This window comes from Apaloderma vittatum, unplaced genomic scaffold, assembly GCF_000703405.1.
Source record: "Apaloderma vittatum isolate BGI_N311 unplaced genomic scaffold, ASM70340v1 scaffold20213, whole genome shotgun sequence".
NCBI lineage: Eukaryota > Metazoa > Chordata > Aves > Trogoniformes > Trogonidae > Apaloderma > Apaloderma vittatum.
The window spans coordinates 12,335-25,786 of record NW_009706695.1 but is presented as its reverse complement, the minus strand read 5'-3'; the positions used below and the strand labels follow the sequence as shown (position 1 = coordinate 25,786).

General features: G+C 48.4%; 1 protein-coding gene across 1 annotated transcript in view; it reads right to left on the bottom strand.

Annotated features, from left to right (window-relative positions):
- The window catches only part of FERMT2 (fermitin family member 2), a gene marked incomplete at its 5' end in the record, with an annotated part of 28,959 nt that extends 20,230 nt beyond the window's left edge, over nucleotides 1-8,729 (bottom strand). The window contains one exon of the mRNA XM_009865901.1: nucleotides 8,496-8,729. Coding sequence (XP_009864203.1) covers nucleotides 8,496-8,729 — 234 coding nt within the window. The remainder of the gene's footprint in view (nucleotides 1-8,495) is intronic.
- Nucleotides 8,730-13,452: the final 4,723 nt, after the last annotated feature.

Here is a 13,452-nt window from a genome sequence, read left to right as displayed (position 1 = left end):
CTCCGTCCTCCTGACACTCCCCCTTGACATATTTATAAATATCAATTACCATTGCCTCCGGGATTTTACAAATCCACTGAAACCAGCTGAGGGTCGCAGGGGAAATTAAAAATGAAGCTCGCTGTGCTACAAAGCGGGGAGTGGAAAAGCGGCGAGAGAGCGAGGTTGCTTTTATTCCCCAGCCCTGGAATTAAGAGGGAAAAAAAGCAAGAAGCAACTTCGTGCGTTTCATTCGTTCCATGAACTGCTGGTGAAAAAATTATTTGCCATCGCTAACAATTAATAAGCGTACAAAGGGTCTTAAAGCGTGTTTTGAACACAGCCAGGCTTGGCAAACGTGGTGTTTGGTTACTGTGGCTACAGCAGAGCCTGTCCCAGGGTGTAAGGGCTTGCAGATGGTAGGACTCCAGTTAATTGGAATTTGGGACAAAGAACTGCTCCAGAGCCCCAGTGTTTTCTGGCTGTAAGAGCAAGAGAATGATCCTTAAAGTATCCAAACAGCACAAAAAAATGAAGTCCTTCCCCTAGTCTCACTGCACCTGGAGGAGCCCATTTGCTGGAGCTGCTCACCTGGGGTGAAACATCTCCCCAGGGTGAGACTTCAGCCCCAATATTCCACTTGAAACCCTCCATGAACTATTTCACCCACTTTTTTTTTTTTTTCCCCCAGCTGAAGCCAAGCTGCTTCCACCAAAGGTCACTTCAAAAAAAAAAAAAGGTCAGTGAAGTGTGGGTAGACCAGGAGCCGTGACCTTCTGAACAAGGTTAATGTGTTGACTCTTCAATTGACACGTTGGTCGGGGCCGTGTTTGCTTTAAAACCGACTCCTCGTCTGTACACACGAGACAGATGGCACTGGCAACGTCTACTAGAAATTACTGCGTATGATCCTTTTAGCATTTTATTCCTATTTATTGTGTAACCGCGTGAAAACCCAGCCACCCAGCCTCTCACTGAGCGTTCCCCCAGCAGAAACCATCTGCGACGATAAGCAGCGTGCTCCGTGCGGAGGGGAAAGCGCTGCCCAAAACGTGGTCCAAAACCATTTTTCAGCTCGACTCGAGCAGGAATTGTTTCCGTTTTGACATCTTCAGCCCACGATGGACCAGCTGCAGTTGAGCCCTAACATTACTCCATGTCCACGTCCCAGCAGAAGGACTTGGAAGATCTGGTGCCCAGAGAGGTGGTAGAAGCCCCATCCCTGGAAATGTTCAAGGTCAGGCTTGATGGGGCTCTGAGAAACCTGATCTAGTGGAAGATGTCCCTGCTCCCTGCAAGGACGTTAGACTAGATGACTTTTAAATGTCCCTTCCAACCCAAAACATCTGTGATTTACGATTTTATCAACTGAAGGAAAGGCCTTTTGGCGAGAGGAGCACACGTACGTGCATTTCATAGGTGGTATTTCAAAAACTCAACAGGGAAGGTGGCTTTCAATCTCCAAAAGAAATTTTCCCAACTGTTGGATGAAATAATTTTAACTCCCTACAGCAAGTTATCTCCCCATAGCCCAGCTGTGCCTGTGCTGCCTCTTGCCGAAGACAAACCCATCATCCTTCTTCCCCCCATGCAACCCCTCATTCCTCATCCAGCCCCTGCATAGCTCACCCAGCCCAGCTGTGCCCGTTTCTCTCCCACCCAGACACAAAAAAACTGAGCTGGGATGAAATCCTCTTTTTTCACAGGACACCACGCCGACTGCCCCTAGAAAACTGGCTTTACAGGAAATTATCCACCCTGCCAGGTGCAAAATTCACAATTTATGCTCTTTTGCACTGAGTAAATCCTGCAGCTGCTGCATCTCAAACCACGACAGTGTTGTCGTGATGGGAAAGCAGTCGTGGTCAGAGATGGGACCGAAAGCCACGCGTCTCAACACGGAAGAAAGGGGTGATTTTGTTGTTTTGTCCCTATATAAGATGTGGGGTCCCCAGACCCCACTAAGCAGCACCCCACATCACACTGGTTTGAATGTTCAGTTTTGCTACGTAAGGAAAACTAATGCTCCAAAGCAGTGCTCTCAGCATCCACCTTCCCACCTGATTTCTGGCTCCCTTAACAGATCAGAGGCCTGGTTAGCTCTTAAAAGCACAAAAACTCTGTAATTTCACTTGCAGCACAGACAGGATTTAAGGGAAATCCTCTCTTTAATGCTGATCCAGCATTCAGAAACGTGTTTTGAAGCAGGATATCTCTGCACTGGATCACCGCTGTCTCGAAGCAATGACTCATAAAAATTACAGCCTTTGTGGATCGCCGCAACGATTCTTAGAAAAATGAGACCTCAAACCCCATTTCTCTCCAATTTTTAAAACGAAAAATAAACGTGTTTTCCTTTGGAATGAGGCAATGCTATGGATGGCGTTTCCTGACGTTACAGAATCCCTGAGTTTACAGAACTAAGTATGCAACTTATCTTCAACATAAATTCACTCGAGATAAAAGTTTTGCAAAGCAGAGGCAAAAAAAAATAGGAAAGCTAAAAAAAAAGACTTATGTAAGTTTTGAAGTGCCTGGAGATAAGAGCACGCTTGCATGCTGAGCAGGATCTGATGGCAGAGCAGGTCCTCATCCCCCTTAGCTCAGTTTTCTACGCTTGCACACTCGCCTACATTCAGAATGTTTTATTATGGGCTCCTCAGCTGCCCAGGTGCTGCAGTATTTATTTGGGTAAAAGCCAAGTGCTCCACTCACTACCCCAGGCCACACAGCTACGTCGGGACATCCCACAAAGCCTCCTGAGAAGCCCAATGAGCACAAACCAAACGAGGGCTGACCTCGGCAGGGCTTTTGCCAGAGCCTTCCCAAATTCAGCGTGGAAAACCCAAGCGCCTGTTGACTTACACAGACTTGCCAGGACAGTAGGAGGCTGCAAAACCACCCGAAAATCGAGGTCAGCAGGGTTTGTAGCAGCACGATCGCTGCTTGCAACTGCCGAGTCGAAATCAGGCACCATCGGCTGAGAGGGATGCAGGAAGAGGAGGAGGCAGACAGCAGCAACGGAGCCAAGCCTCATTGCAAGGCTAATAAAAAGTGCTGCTGGAGAGACACAGTCAACAAATGTTGAATGTTTGCACGTTTTTCTCTCCGCAAGCGGGATGAAATCCCCAGACTCCAGTAGTCCCGATGCTTCTGGGAGCACAGACAGTACTTTGAGCCTTGCCCCTGAAGTGTCTGAGCTGCAGCTGAAGTCAAGTTGAACTCAATTAAATTAAGCGCCATGAACAAGAGGGAAAAATCCACTTACGCCCTCTGCATTGGACCACAAAGAGCAATCGCAATCATCTTTAGGAAGGCGGCAGCATCAGCTTTGCCAGCATCTCCTAATGTCTTCAGGATGACAGTCTATTTAAAGGGTCTCTGTCAACAGCGGAGTAAGGATGAAAAAATTCTCTGACTCATCCAGTGACATACAACCTGATGCTACTCAACAGATAGAAGAGAGACTGGGGTGGGGACAAGGCGAGAAAGGGGAGTATTTTTATTTTTCTTTTCCATTTCAGCCACTTTGCAATGAAATCTCCTTATTTCCTTTACACCAGTATCCGGTGTCCGTCTGGATCCTCCAGGGCAGCCGAATACAGGCAAGTAGTAAAAAAACCCCAGTGAAATGAAGAAGTTGGCAGCGCTACGCTCAGCTCTCGCAATTGAAAAAGCTGAGTACATTGCAATTTGGCCGACTCTCTAAATGGTAAGATTTCCTTCCACACCCATCTCCTAGACATATTTAGAAATAGCTGCGCTACTGCCAAACCTCTCTGCTCGCGGCAGCGAAAGGCAGCAAACCCTTCCTCGGTGGTTCACCGCGTCTCGTCTCCCCACTGGGATATGAACGACATCTCCGAGCATTTTCATGGTGCTACTGAGCATCATGACTGTGTCACGAGATGCTGGTGTTGCCTCCCCTCAAGAACACCCCTGGAGATGCTCACATGCATCTTCCAGGACTCCATTTCACCTCCACTATTTTAGGAAAAAGGCTACTTTATTTACCAGCGGGGCACGAAGGAAGAAGAAAAGAGGTTGCAAGATGCTTGCAACAGCAAGGAGAAGCTCCAGACAGCTTTGCCTCCCAGAAAGTCATCGTGCTGGGGACGTGGCTGATGAGTAAGGGCAAAACCCTGGGAATGCTGCCTATCTTGGAATACCCATGAGTTTCAGTTTTGCAAAAAAAAAAAAAAAAAAAAAAGCCCCCAAAACAAAACCAAAAAACCCACACACAGTGGCTTTTTATAGAAGATTTTTTGGCAATAGAGGGCGTGGAAATATTATGAATACTTTAGAAGTCAGAGAACGTTCTGTACTGGAGTGGAGACCATTTATAAAGTTTAAAAAAAAAAAAAGGTAGGGTCATATGTGGCGTCTAGGCTGCTGGATGGTGTCACTTTGCTCGGGCCAGGTTTGCACCATGCTGCTCCCAAATGCCACCGTTGTCACCTCCCCTCGGGCTGTGTTCGGTGGCTGGAGGCTTAAGAAAGAGAAGGCTGGCTATCGCCTTCCCACCACTCCTCTTATTTCGGGGCTGGGAGAGGTGAGGAGAAGCAGCCTCTCCCTCCACCCCACAAGCTTCCCGGGACGGGACCACCCTCACCCTACGCAAGAGGGGTCCCAATGTGCCAGCATCCCTTGTCCCCAAGGTGGGAAGCGGGCACGGAAAAAACTGCCACTGCTCCGGCAGCTTCCTTTTCCCAATCAGGTGATTAACTCACCCCAAGCTTTGAGGGTTACAAGGCGGGAGCTGGGTGTGATGCCCTACCAGCCTCTGGGGAGGAAAATTAAAAAAACCCACAAGACTTAAAGGGAATTTCTTCATCTTGCACAGCCTCAGGGTGGGTAAGGGAGGGAGTAGTCATGAATTTTGGAGAGTTTCCTCCCTGAGTTGCCTCCTCCCAGCTCCGGCACCACGTCCTCCTCCCGACGCTCCCAGCTCCCACCAGCATCGACTGGAATGATCCCGGCTCCTCTGCTCTGGCTGAGAAGCAGAGAAGGACAGAAGCTTTTACCCCATCGCAGCATCTCCCCTCACCCTGCGACTCTGCCACATTCACTGTTTCCCCAGGAGAAGCAGCATCGCCGGGGCAGGAAACGCCGAGGCATGGGAAAAAAACCTTCACACTTCCGCCTCGCTGTTTGCTTTTCCTCTCCCACGTGCCCACACAGCAGCAGCAGATCCAGCCTGGAGTCCCTCGCTGCTCCCAGGACACAAGGGAATAAAAAAAATTAAAGGCAGCAGCAGGAGAAAGGGGATGCTGTAAAGAAGCAGCTTAAGGACATGAGCAGCCTGGAATCCATTGAAGCTGTTGTGGAGAAAAGAGAATTCCTCCACTTGTAGGATTCTGGGTTAACAGAAGCTCTGTGAGGTGACCGTTGTGGAGGAAAAGAGGATGATTTTCTGTTTAGTGCTAGGTAGGACGATGGGTGAGCGGGAGCTCTGCAATGCAGCCGCATCTCCTGTCTCCCCAGATCCCACTTTGCAGCGAGGAGCCTCCCGCCCACACCAACCAAGTGTTGATCTGCAGCCCCACCAAATCACTTTTGCTGGGCACGAATGATCCCCCCAAAGAGATGACAAGAGGAGGGGGGCCCTGCAAGCAGCATCCCAAGCTCAATCCTCTGTTCCCGTGGCCGGATGGGCAAGCAACACAAAAAAAAAAGACAAAAAAAAAAAAAAAAAGAGAAAAAAAGTGAAGTTTTACTTTCTCTTTCTCTGGTCTTTAATTGCAGATCAAAGCTGCCTGCCAGCAGCTGCTCCTGGGCAGGCTTCCAGGGCAGCCTTGGGGTGAGGGCTGCCCACCCCACTCACTGCCCCGCTCCCCTCCTCCTGCGTGCTCCTCACCCCACCGGGGTCAAGCCGAGCCCTTAAACCCTGCCGAGCGGTCGCTGTGGGAATTGAGGTCGCCGCGATCCGGCGACTGGGAATGAGACCAGGGGTTTTTCCGGCTTCGCACGACCTCCGCGAAAGCGAGGGATGCGCCAGCGGCTCCAGCATCTTCCCACAGCCAACTCCCTGGAGCCGCAGCCTGGCTGGTGACGAGAGCCACCCTCTGGAATATAACTTCATCCCGCACAAGGAGAGAGACTTTTCTTTAAAAAAAAAAGCTTAAACGGGGACGCCTCTGGGTACAGTTTAAAAGGGAATATAAAGAAAAGGTGCGACGCTAAATAACGCACATAAGTGTGCTCCTGCTTGTGTACAGAGAAGGATTTTCTAAGCGCAACCAGCCAGAGTACCGGCAACATGAGGAATTACTTAAATTACTCATTAATCATGCCATATGCTAAAATTACTGAAGTGTGTAATTAAACGTTCCGGAGGCAAAGACACTAAAGCGTTACAGCCAAAATAGGAGCAACTCCCAAGCACAGTTCTGTCGGCTGGACATTAGTTCTCACCAGACCCTAAGTTTAGAAATCGAGGGATTTGCAGAGACAAAAGCTATGCTGTTAGAGCAGGGAATACTTTCCCCTTCTACCTTGAAATATCTACTCGGTGTCGGACCCGCGGCATGGCACTGAGGTCCCTGGGATTTGCATGAGTGGCTTGGTGTTCACCCCAGGGAGCTTTTGAACCATATATATACTGTGACACAAGACCTCCTTGGCACAAACACCATGCACATATAAATGTCTTCTCCCTGGGAAGCTCCTTCCTGGACCACAGAGGCATTTGGATACCTATATTTTATATATATAAAACATATGAGATACTAAATATATATTAAAACAGCGGTATTTGGACACCTGTACAACATATATATACATACACATACCTATATATATACCTCTGCGGTCCAAGGAGGAGCTTTCCAAGCCCTCCATCTCCAGCACCACCTCCTCCCCACATCCCAACCCCTCTTTCCCTCAACGCCTTCCCTGCGGTGCTGCCGAACATCTGGCTCCCAGTAAACACAAAGACAGGGGCTAAATGGGATTTGATCGCTGTATTCGGCCACGGGGCTTCCATCCATCCTCCAACACCTTGGGCGGATCGGACTGACTCAAAGGAGAGCGAGGTTTCCAGCAAAAATCCTGCTTTTCCCAAAATCAGGAATGTTTATTCAGCATGTTGGATGCCACGGAAAGAAAGTCAAACTACCCTTGACAGTCGTGTCCTTGCTACTTGCTGTGGAGAGCTCCTACCACAGCCGGGCTGCAGCGACCCAAGCAGCTTTTTCCCTTTCCACTTCTTTAAATATTAGCATTATTCCTCTGGTTTGTTCATAAATACACTAAGAGCCCTGGAGCTGAATAAATAGTTGCTTCAGGCCCATGTAAGGTTCTGACTGCTCGGGAGCGTCAGCAAAAGACCTCTCGTTACGTGATTAACTGCATCAGAATTTCCTGACGTGACTCACTGCTAGAAAGATTCATCAGCGACCGAGCCGACGCCTGGGACCTCTCTGTCTAGCATGACATAAAAATGGCAACGGGGGAAGCAAAATCGACTGGGAAATAATGCTGGCTAAGCCTTTTCTATTTTAAGGAGAAATTGCCCAATACTTATATTTACAAAAAAAAAAAAAAAAACCAAACCAAAAAAAACAGGAAAGAAATAGCAAAGATTCGTACTCAACTATATAAACCGACCTAACCGTGGGTGTTCTGGGGGCCACGGTGTAACGCTGTGCGTACGGCTGAGCTCCTCCTGCCTCACGAAATAACTGGGTCAGCCAAGATCAAAACTCTGGCTGCTTCAGGAGAGCAGAAATAGATTTACTATGGCCAAGGTAGGGTTGCAGGCTCCTTTGGGAGGGAAGAAAGCAGGATGGACATCAGCACAGAGCTCACAGCAAGCGCTTATTTGAGTTCCTCAAAGCAGAGTTATCAACTCCTGGGTTGTTTTTTGTGGGAGGAGAACCACTGGCTTCTGGGATAAGAAATTTGTGAAGATGGGTAAAAAGCGAGGCATGAAAGCAGCAGCCCGGGACAAGCCCTGTGTATTCTTCTTTTCTTCTGGGAGTTCTTCTCAACAACAGAAAGCAGCATGATGAGGAATTGGGGAGGAGAGAGGGAGACTCGGTTCCTTCCCTCCACCAGACAGTTTTACAGTGAAGCATCATCACTTAATCTCTAATATAATTTTTCCACTGGAAGAGAACCCGCGGAGCTGGCAGGTTTCCTATTTCAGGGTTTGCTTTTCATCTAGCACATAAATTTGCAGGGGGAAAAAATAATTACGACCCAAGACCAGCAGCCTTAACACAAAGCAGGGCTGCTACCTCCTTGCCTACGACAAAACTGGGAAGAGCCTCTCTGCGAAACAGAATTCAGCAAAGAGAAACGGTCACCTTATATAAATATTTATACATAAAAGGTGAAATTTGCATGGAAAAAAGAGCAGACATCCAAGTTGCTTGATGTCCAAGGGACTGTTGGGTTGTCCAAAGCTAGAAATTACCAGCGATTCAGTAAATTCATGAGATGAGAACGCGCACTGAAGGAACCAAACCAAACGACAACCTTGCTACCGGCGGCTTTCGGCGCTCGCTACTTACTGAACGTCTTGCAGATGTCAGAAACTGCCTTGAAGACCCGGTCGGAGAAATTGACTTTGACCTTGACGTACTTCATGTTGGGCAGCTGAAGGCGAAGCAGCTTGTGCTGAGGTGTGAACTGGAGCTTGGCATCAGCCTGTATCCCGTATTTGTCCAACGTCCAGTGCGTTTTAAGGAGCCAAGTTTTCTTCTTTTCCCACCACAGCGCGTGATCCGACCAATCCTTCTTGACATCTACAACAAAGAAACCATTTTTACCACTTAAAACCGAGACCAGGACTAGCTTTCAGAACACAAAAGTGGTTTAAAGACGTTTCACTGAGAAGCGACTATCAACCCAAAACCCCCGACAGCTCTTTTCAAGTACAAATAATTGCCTGTACTCAACAGCATCTAGAAGCCACCTTGGAGATGATGGTAGAAAAGAACCCAAGACGAATGAGGATGAGACACAACGTGTCTGTGGAACATTCCAAGGGGGTCACAAATAATCTGGCACCTTCCCTGTGAGGGATTTCGCGCAGTTTTTTGGGTTGATGTCAATTCTCAGGTTCTCCCATTGCCACCATGTTTTATATATATATATATATATATGTATTTATATATATAAAGCATCTATCACCATACTGATGAACCACTTGGAACCACTCTGACAGTAGAGGTAAGAACAGGAGTCGGCCTGTCAGTACGTCAGCACTTCTGTTTCCAAACAATTTGAAAAGAAAGAAAAAAAAGAAAAAAAAAATCCACAAGACTTTGCTGGGGGGACCCAAAGGCGAGTCCAGTCACCTTGGGAAGCAGAGCCAGAAGAAGGTTTGCATGAAGGATTAAACAGAAACACCGTGTCACCTCCAACATCTCATCGCCACGCCGGAGAAAAGGAAAAAGAGGGCAAAGGAATGATCCAGGCGCTGCAGCGGAATTTTGCAAAGCTCTGCTTAGCCCAAACCCTCCATCTCCAAAAATATTGAATGGGGGAGATCTCCAAAAGTATCGAATGGGGGAGAGCGGGTGCCAGCACTGATAGTGATGGCCAAAGCTCTCATTTTCAACAGAAAACCCAAATATTTCTGCAGGATGCCATCTGGGAGATTGTGGATGCTCCATCCCTGGAAGTGTTTCAGGCCAGGCTGGATGGAGCATTGAGCAGCCTGATGATCTAGAGGGAGACATCTCTGCCAGGGCACGGGGGCTGGAACTACATGATCTTGGAGGTCCCTTCCAACCCAAATCATTCTGTGATTGTACGATTCCATGATCTGGGCAAGCACATGAGAACCTCAAGAGGCTGCAGGACAAGCTAAGGGATACCTCCACGCTCAATATTGCAAGTGATAGTTACCAGTAAGCTTTAAGCTCATGGATTTCGTATGAGGATTATTTTGATTTTCATAATTAAAAAAAAAGAAGCTTGAAAGCAAAGCGCTTTCCACAGGAAAGCCCAAGCAATAAAATAACTAATTTTTAAGCTCCAGATCCTCCTCAGATCTCCGATTCCCAACCTGAAACATCGAGTTTTCCCAAATGAGAACTGTCAGCCGACGTTTAGTACAGCAGCTCCTCCCTCCATCCCTCGGCAGCGACACTCGGGCACCGCAGAGCGCCAGAAAACCAGAGGCAAAACCCAGCAGAGCTCAGAGGCGAAGCCATCACGCGCCACCAGACAGGCTGCAGGTACCACGGAACACATTCCTGGAGAGATGTCACGAAAATTATCGCCACGAGCCATGGGTGAACTTCATCGAGACAGGGGCAGGAAAAAAAATTCGTTTGTCACAGTGTCCTCATCTGAGAAAGGGATCTCGATCTCAGGATTACGAGAGAAGAGCTGGCAAAAGCTTATTTTTTTCTTTCTTTTTCTTTGAACTTCTTGCCTAATGGCATAATCACGCAGCCAGGAAGTGGAAATGTTCAGCTTGACTTTTCAACAGCTTTGTACAATCAAATTAAACAAAACCAAATATAGAAAAGCACGCAAACTTGCACAAGCCTTGGCTACTGGCAAAAAAAAAATAAAATCTGAGAAATCATTACAGTGGACTTTGGTAATGAAGTCCAACTTCTGTCCTACTGAAAGCCGAGCAAATTGGCACTGACAGTCTGAGGGGAGGGGAAAAGAAAAAGAAAAAAAAAGAAAACAGGCATTTTGAATCACTAACAGGAGGAGATTTGGGGTTCTGCTGCCAAATTAACCTTTCAGGCCATGGCATGAATACACACAGCATCTTCTTTTGGCCTGAGAGTAATTAACATTTTGAATTAACACCGAGGTGTTGGCTATGGTCAAAAAGGTAAAAGTTTGTGGCTGTGCTACAGGGTAGTTATATATAAAAGAGCTTGGCAAATGTTTAGCAGCTAATCCATGCCATTGAGTTTAACCCTAACGCGTCAACAAGAAATCTTTGGTGCTTTTGCAAGGGCAGCGGGTGCAAGCCAGGGCTTGGAGCAATCCCTGCATGCCAGGGAATGCCAACTGCCCGGCTTAAATCTGGTCAAAGGTTTCAAAATCTTCATCAGGGTCCCAATCCACGAGTTACTGATTTGTCAGGGTTACAGCTTTACCACAAGGTTGATTATTTCAGCACAGAATTTTCCTATTTACTACTGTCTGTTGTGGGAGTGGCCCTTTCAGATTTATCAGAGCTTGAGTAAGTCTCCAAGCACTGCAAATTCATGTTCGAGATCCCTGACCTCGAATCTAAAAGGTCCCTACAGGTCCAAAGCCACGCTGCCAGTCTCAGCGGAGGTGTCGGTAGATCCAGAACCTCCTCTGAGCTGTTATATGCTCCTCACACGTCCCCGAGCTGCTACTTCCAGCAGTATCAGGCAGAATGAGGCAATATGAGGCAGTACCAGCCTTAGCGCAAGCACCCATCAGCATCTCAAAGCGTGTGTAGGAAAAGAAACAGATTTGTTCAGTGAAATGGGTAAATTCACCTGTATTAGCCTAAATCAGGCTGGTTTCCGCTCGTGGCGCACGGAACACCAGAACCATGCAGTGCTGAGCGCAGTAAGAAAGCATCCTCTCACCGCGAGCAGAAGGGTCACAGAATCACAGATCGTTAAGGGTTGGAAGGGACCGCTGGGGATGGGGTCCAACCCCCCTGCCAGAGCAGGACCACAGAATCGAGGGCAGATCACACAGGAACACATCCAGGTCGGTTGGAAAGTCTCCAGAGCAGGAGACTCCACACCCTCTCTGGGCAGCCTGGGCCAGGGCTCCGGCACCTGCACAGCCAACAAGTTCCTCCCCAGGTTGAGGTGGAACTTCCCGTGTTCTAACTTACACCCATTATTTCTTGTCCTATTGCTGGGCACCACTGAGAAGAGATGTTCAAGTCCCTTCATCACCCTCGTCGCTCTCCGTCCAAGGGAGAGCTACGAGGATGATGAAGGGAGGAGGTCCCAAGGAGACTTCGCACCCTCGTAAAGAAGAAATTCTTCCGCATGTTGAGGTGGAAGCTGCCGTGCCCCAGCTTGAATCCACTGCCCCTTGTCATAACACAGGGTACAAGTGAAACGAGGTCGTCCCTTCCTTCTTGACGCCCAGCCCTCATATATTAATGCACATTAATAAGGTCCCCTCTCAGCTGTCTCCTTCCAAGGCTGAACAGCCCCAGGTCTCTCCGTCTCTCTTCCCAGCAGAGATGTTGAGTCCCTGGATCACCCCGGTAGCTCTCCCTTGGACTGTCTCAAGCAAACCCCTGTCCTTCCTGAAGTGGGGAGCCCACAACTGGATGTAACACTCTAGGTGATGTCTCAGCAAACCATCACTGTGAGCGTTCCCCTTCCAGGAAAGGAACCTGCCGGGCGAAGGCTGCGGAGGCTGGAGCACGTGGGTTGGGGACAGGGAGCTCCGGGAACCCAACCCCAGCAGCGGCGCCCACGGGAAAGGGAAGCACGGCACTTCCTTCCCCCCAGCAAAAATAATCCCCGCTCCCTCCAGCTCCCCACACAGCCTGAACTGAATCCTTGGCTGCTGGGAGCCTGGGAAGGCTGGGAAGGACTCAGCTGTGATTTTTTAATTTTTTTTATTTTTTTTTTTGGAGAAAGAACCTGGATTTGCATTTGCCTCTCAGCACTGTGCCAAGAGGCAGAGACGGGGGCAGGGGCAACGCCGAGGACATTTTGTACAGCAAAACCCAGGGAGCAAGCCTGCTGTTGGCTCTGAAAAGCTGTTCACACAGTCCTTTGAACGCAAGAGGCATCTAAAATCACCCGTTCGGCTGCAGCGACCTCTGCAAGGACAGAACTTCACGAGAAGAGATGAAGTGCTGCTCAATAAAGTGTTTTAAAACCATAAATAGCTTCAGCTTCCAATCCACGCTGGCGCCTGGCCGCAGCCACATCACACCAGCTTATCCAGCGCAATGACAATTGCACATTTTTATTTCCGCAGTTACCACGACATTCACATCTAGAATTCAAGGAGCAGAAAACGAGCCTTAATCGAGCCACACACAAAGCGTATTTTAGTTCTGTGCTGCTACTGCACAGACACACAATCATCATTTAACCAACAAAGATGAACTCTGGCGAAGTGCAAAGAAGTTCGAGGCAGCCCCGTCCGTTTTTCTGATCAGCCTTTGTCCCATTGATCCCAAGAGCTGGTTGCTCCAAATGCTTTTCATCTGTGGAGTTTAAAGTCCTTTTTCTGCTCCACTTTTGCAGCAGCCACTGAATGTCCTTTCTGCACAAGCACTGCCGGCACTTGGCAGGCTCCCTGGGCGAGCTTATGACTTACTAGCAATAGTATACAAGTCTCTAGCGTTACATAAACACTGTATTTGCCTTGTTATTTCGGGATATCCCCTCCTGCAGATGGGCTCTCCTTCTGTGCACTGCTCAGGACAATAGAGCCCTGAGATGACCAAACAGACCTCTTACCTCCTCTTTTTTTTTAATTCTCCCTGGCACAGATTGATATTTAGAGAGCAGGGAGCTCCCGCAGCGGTCT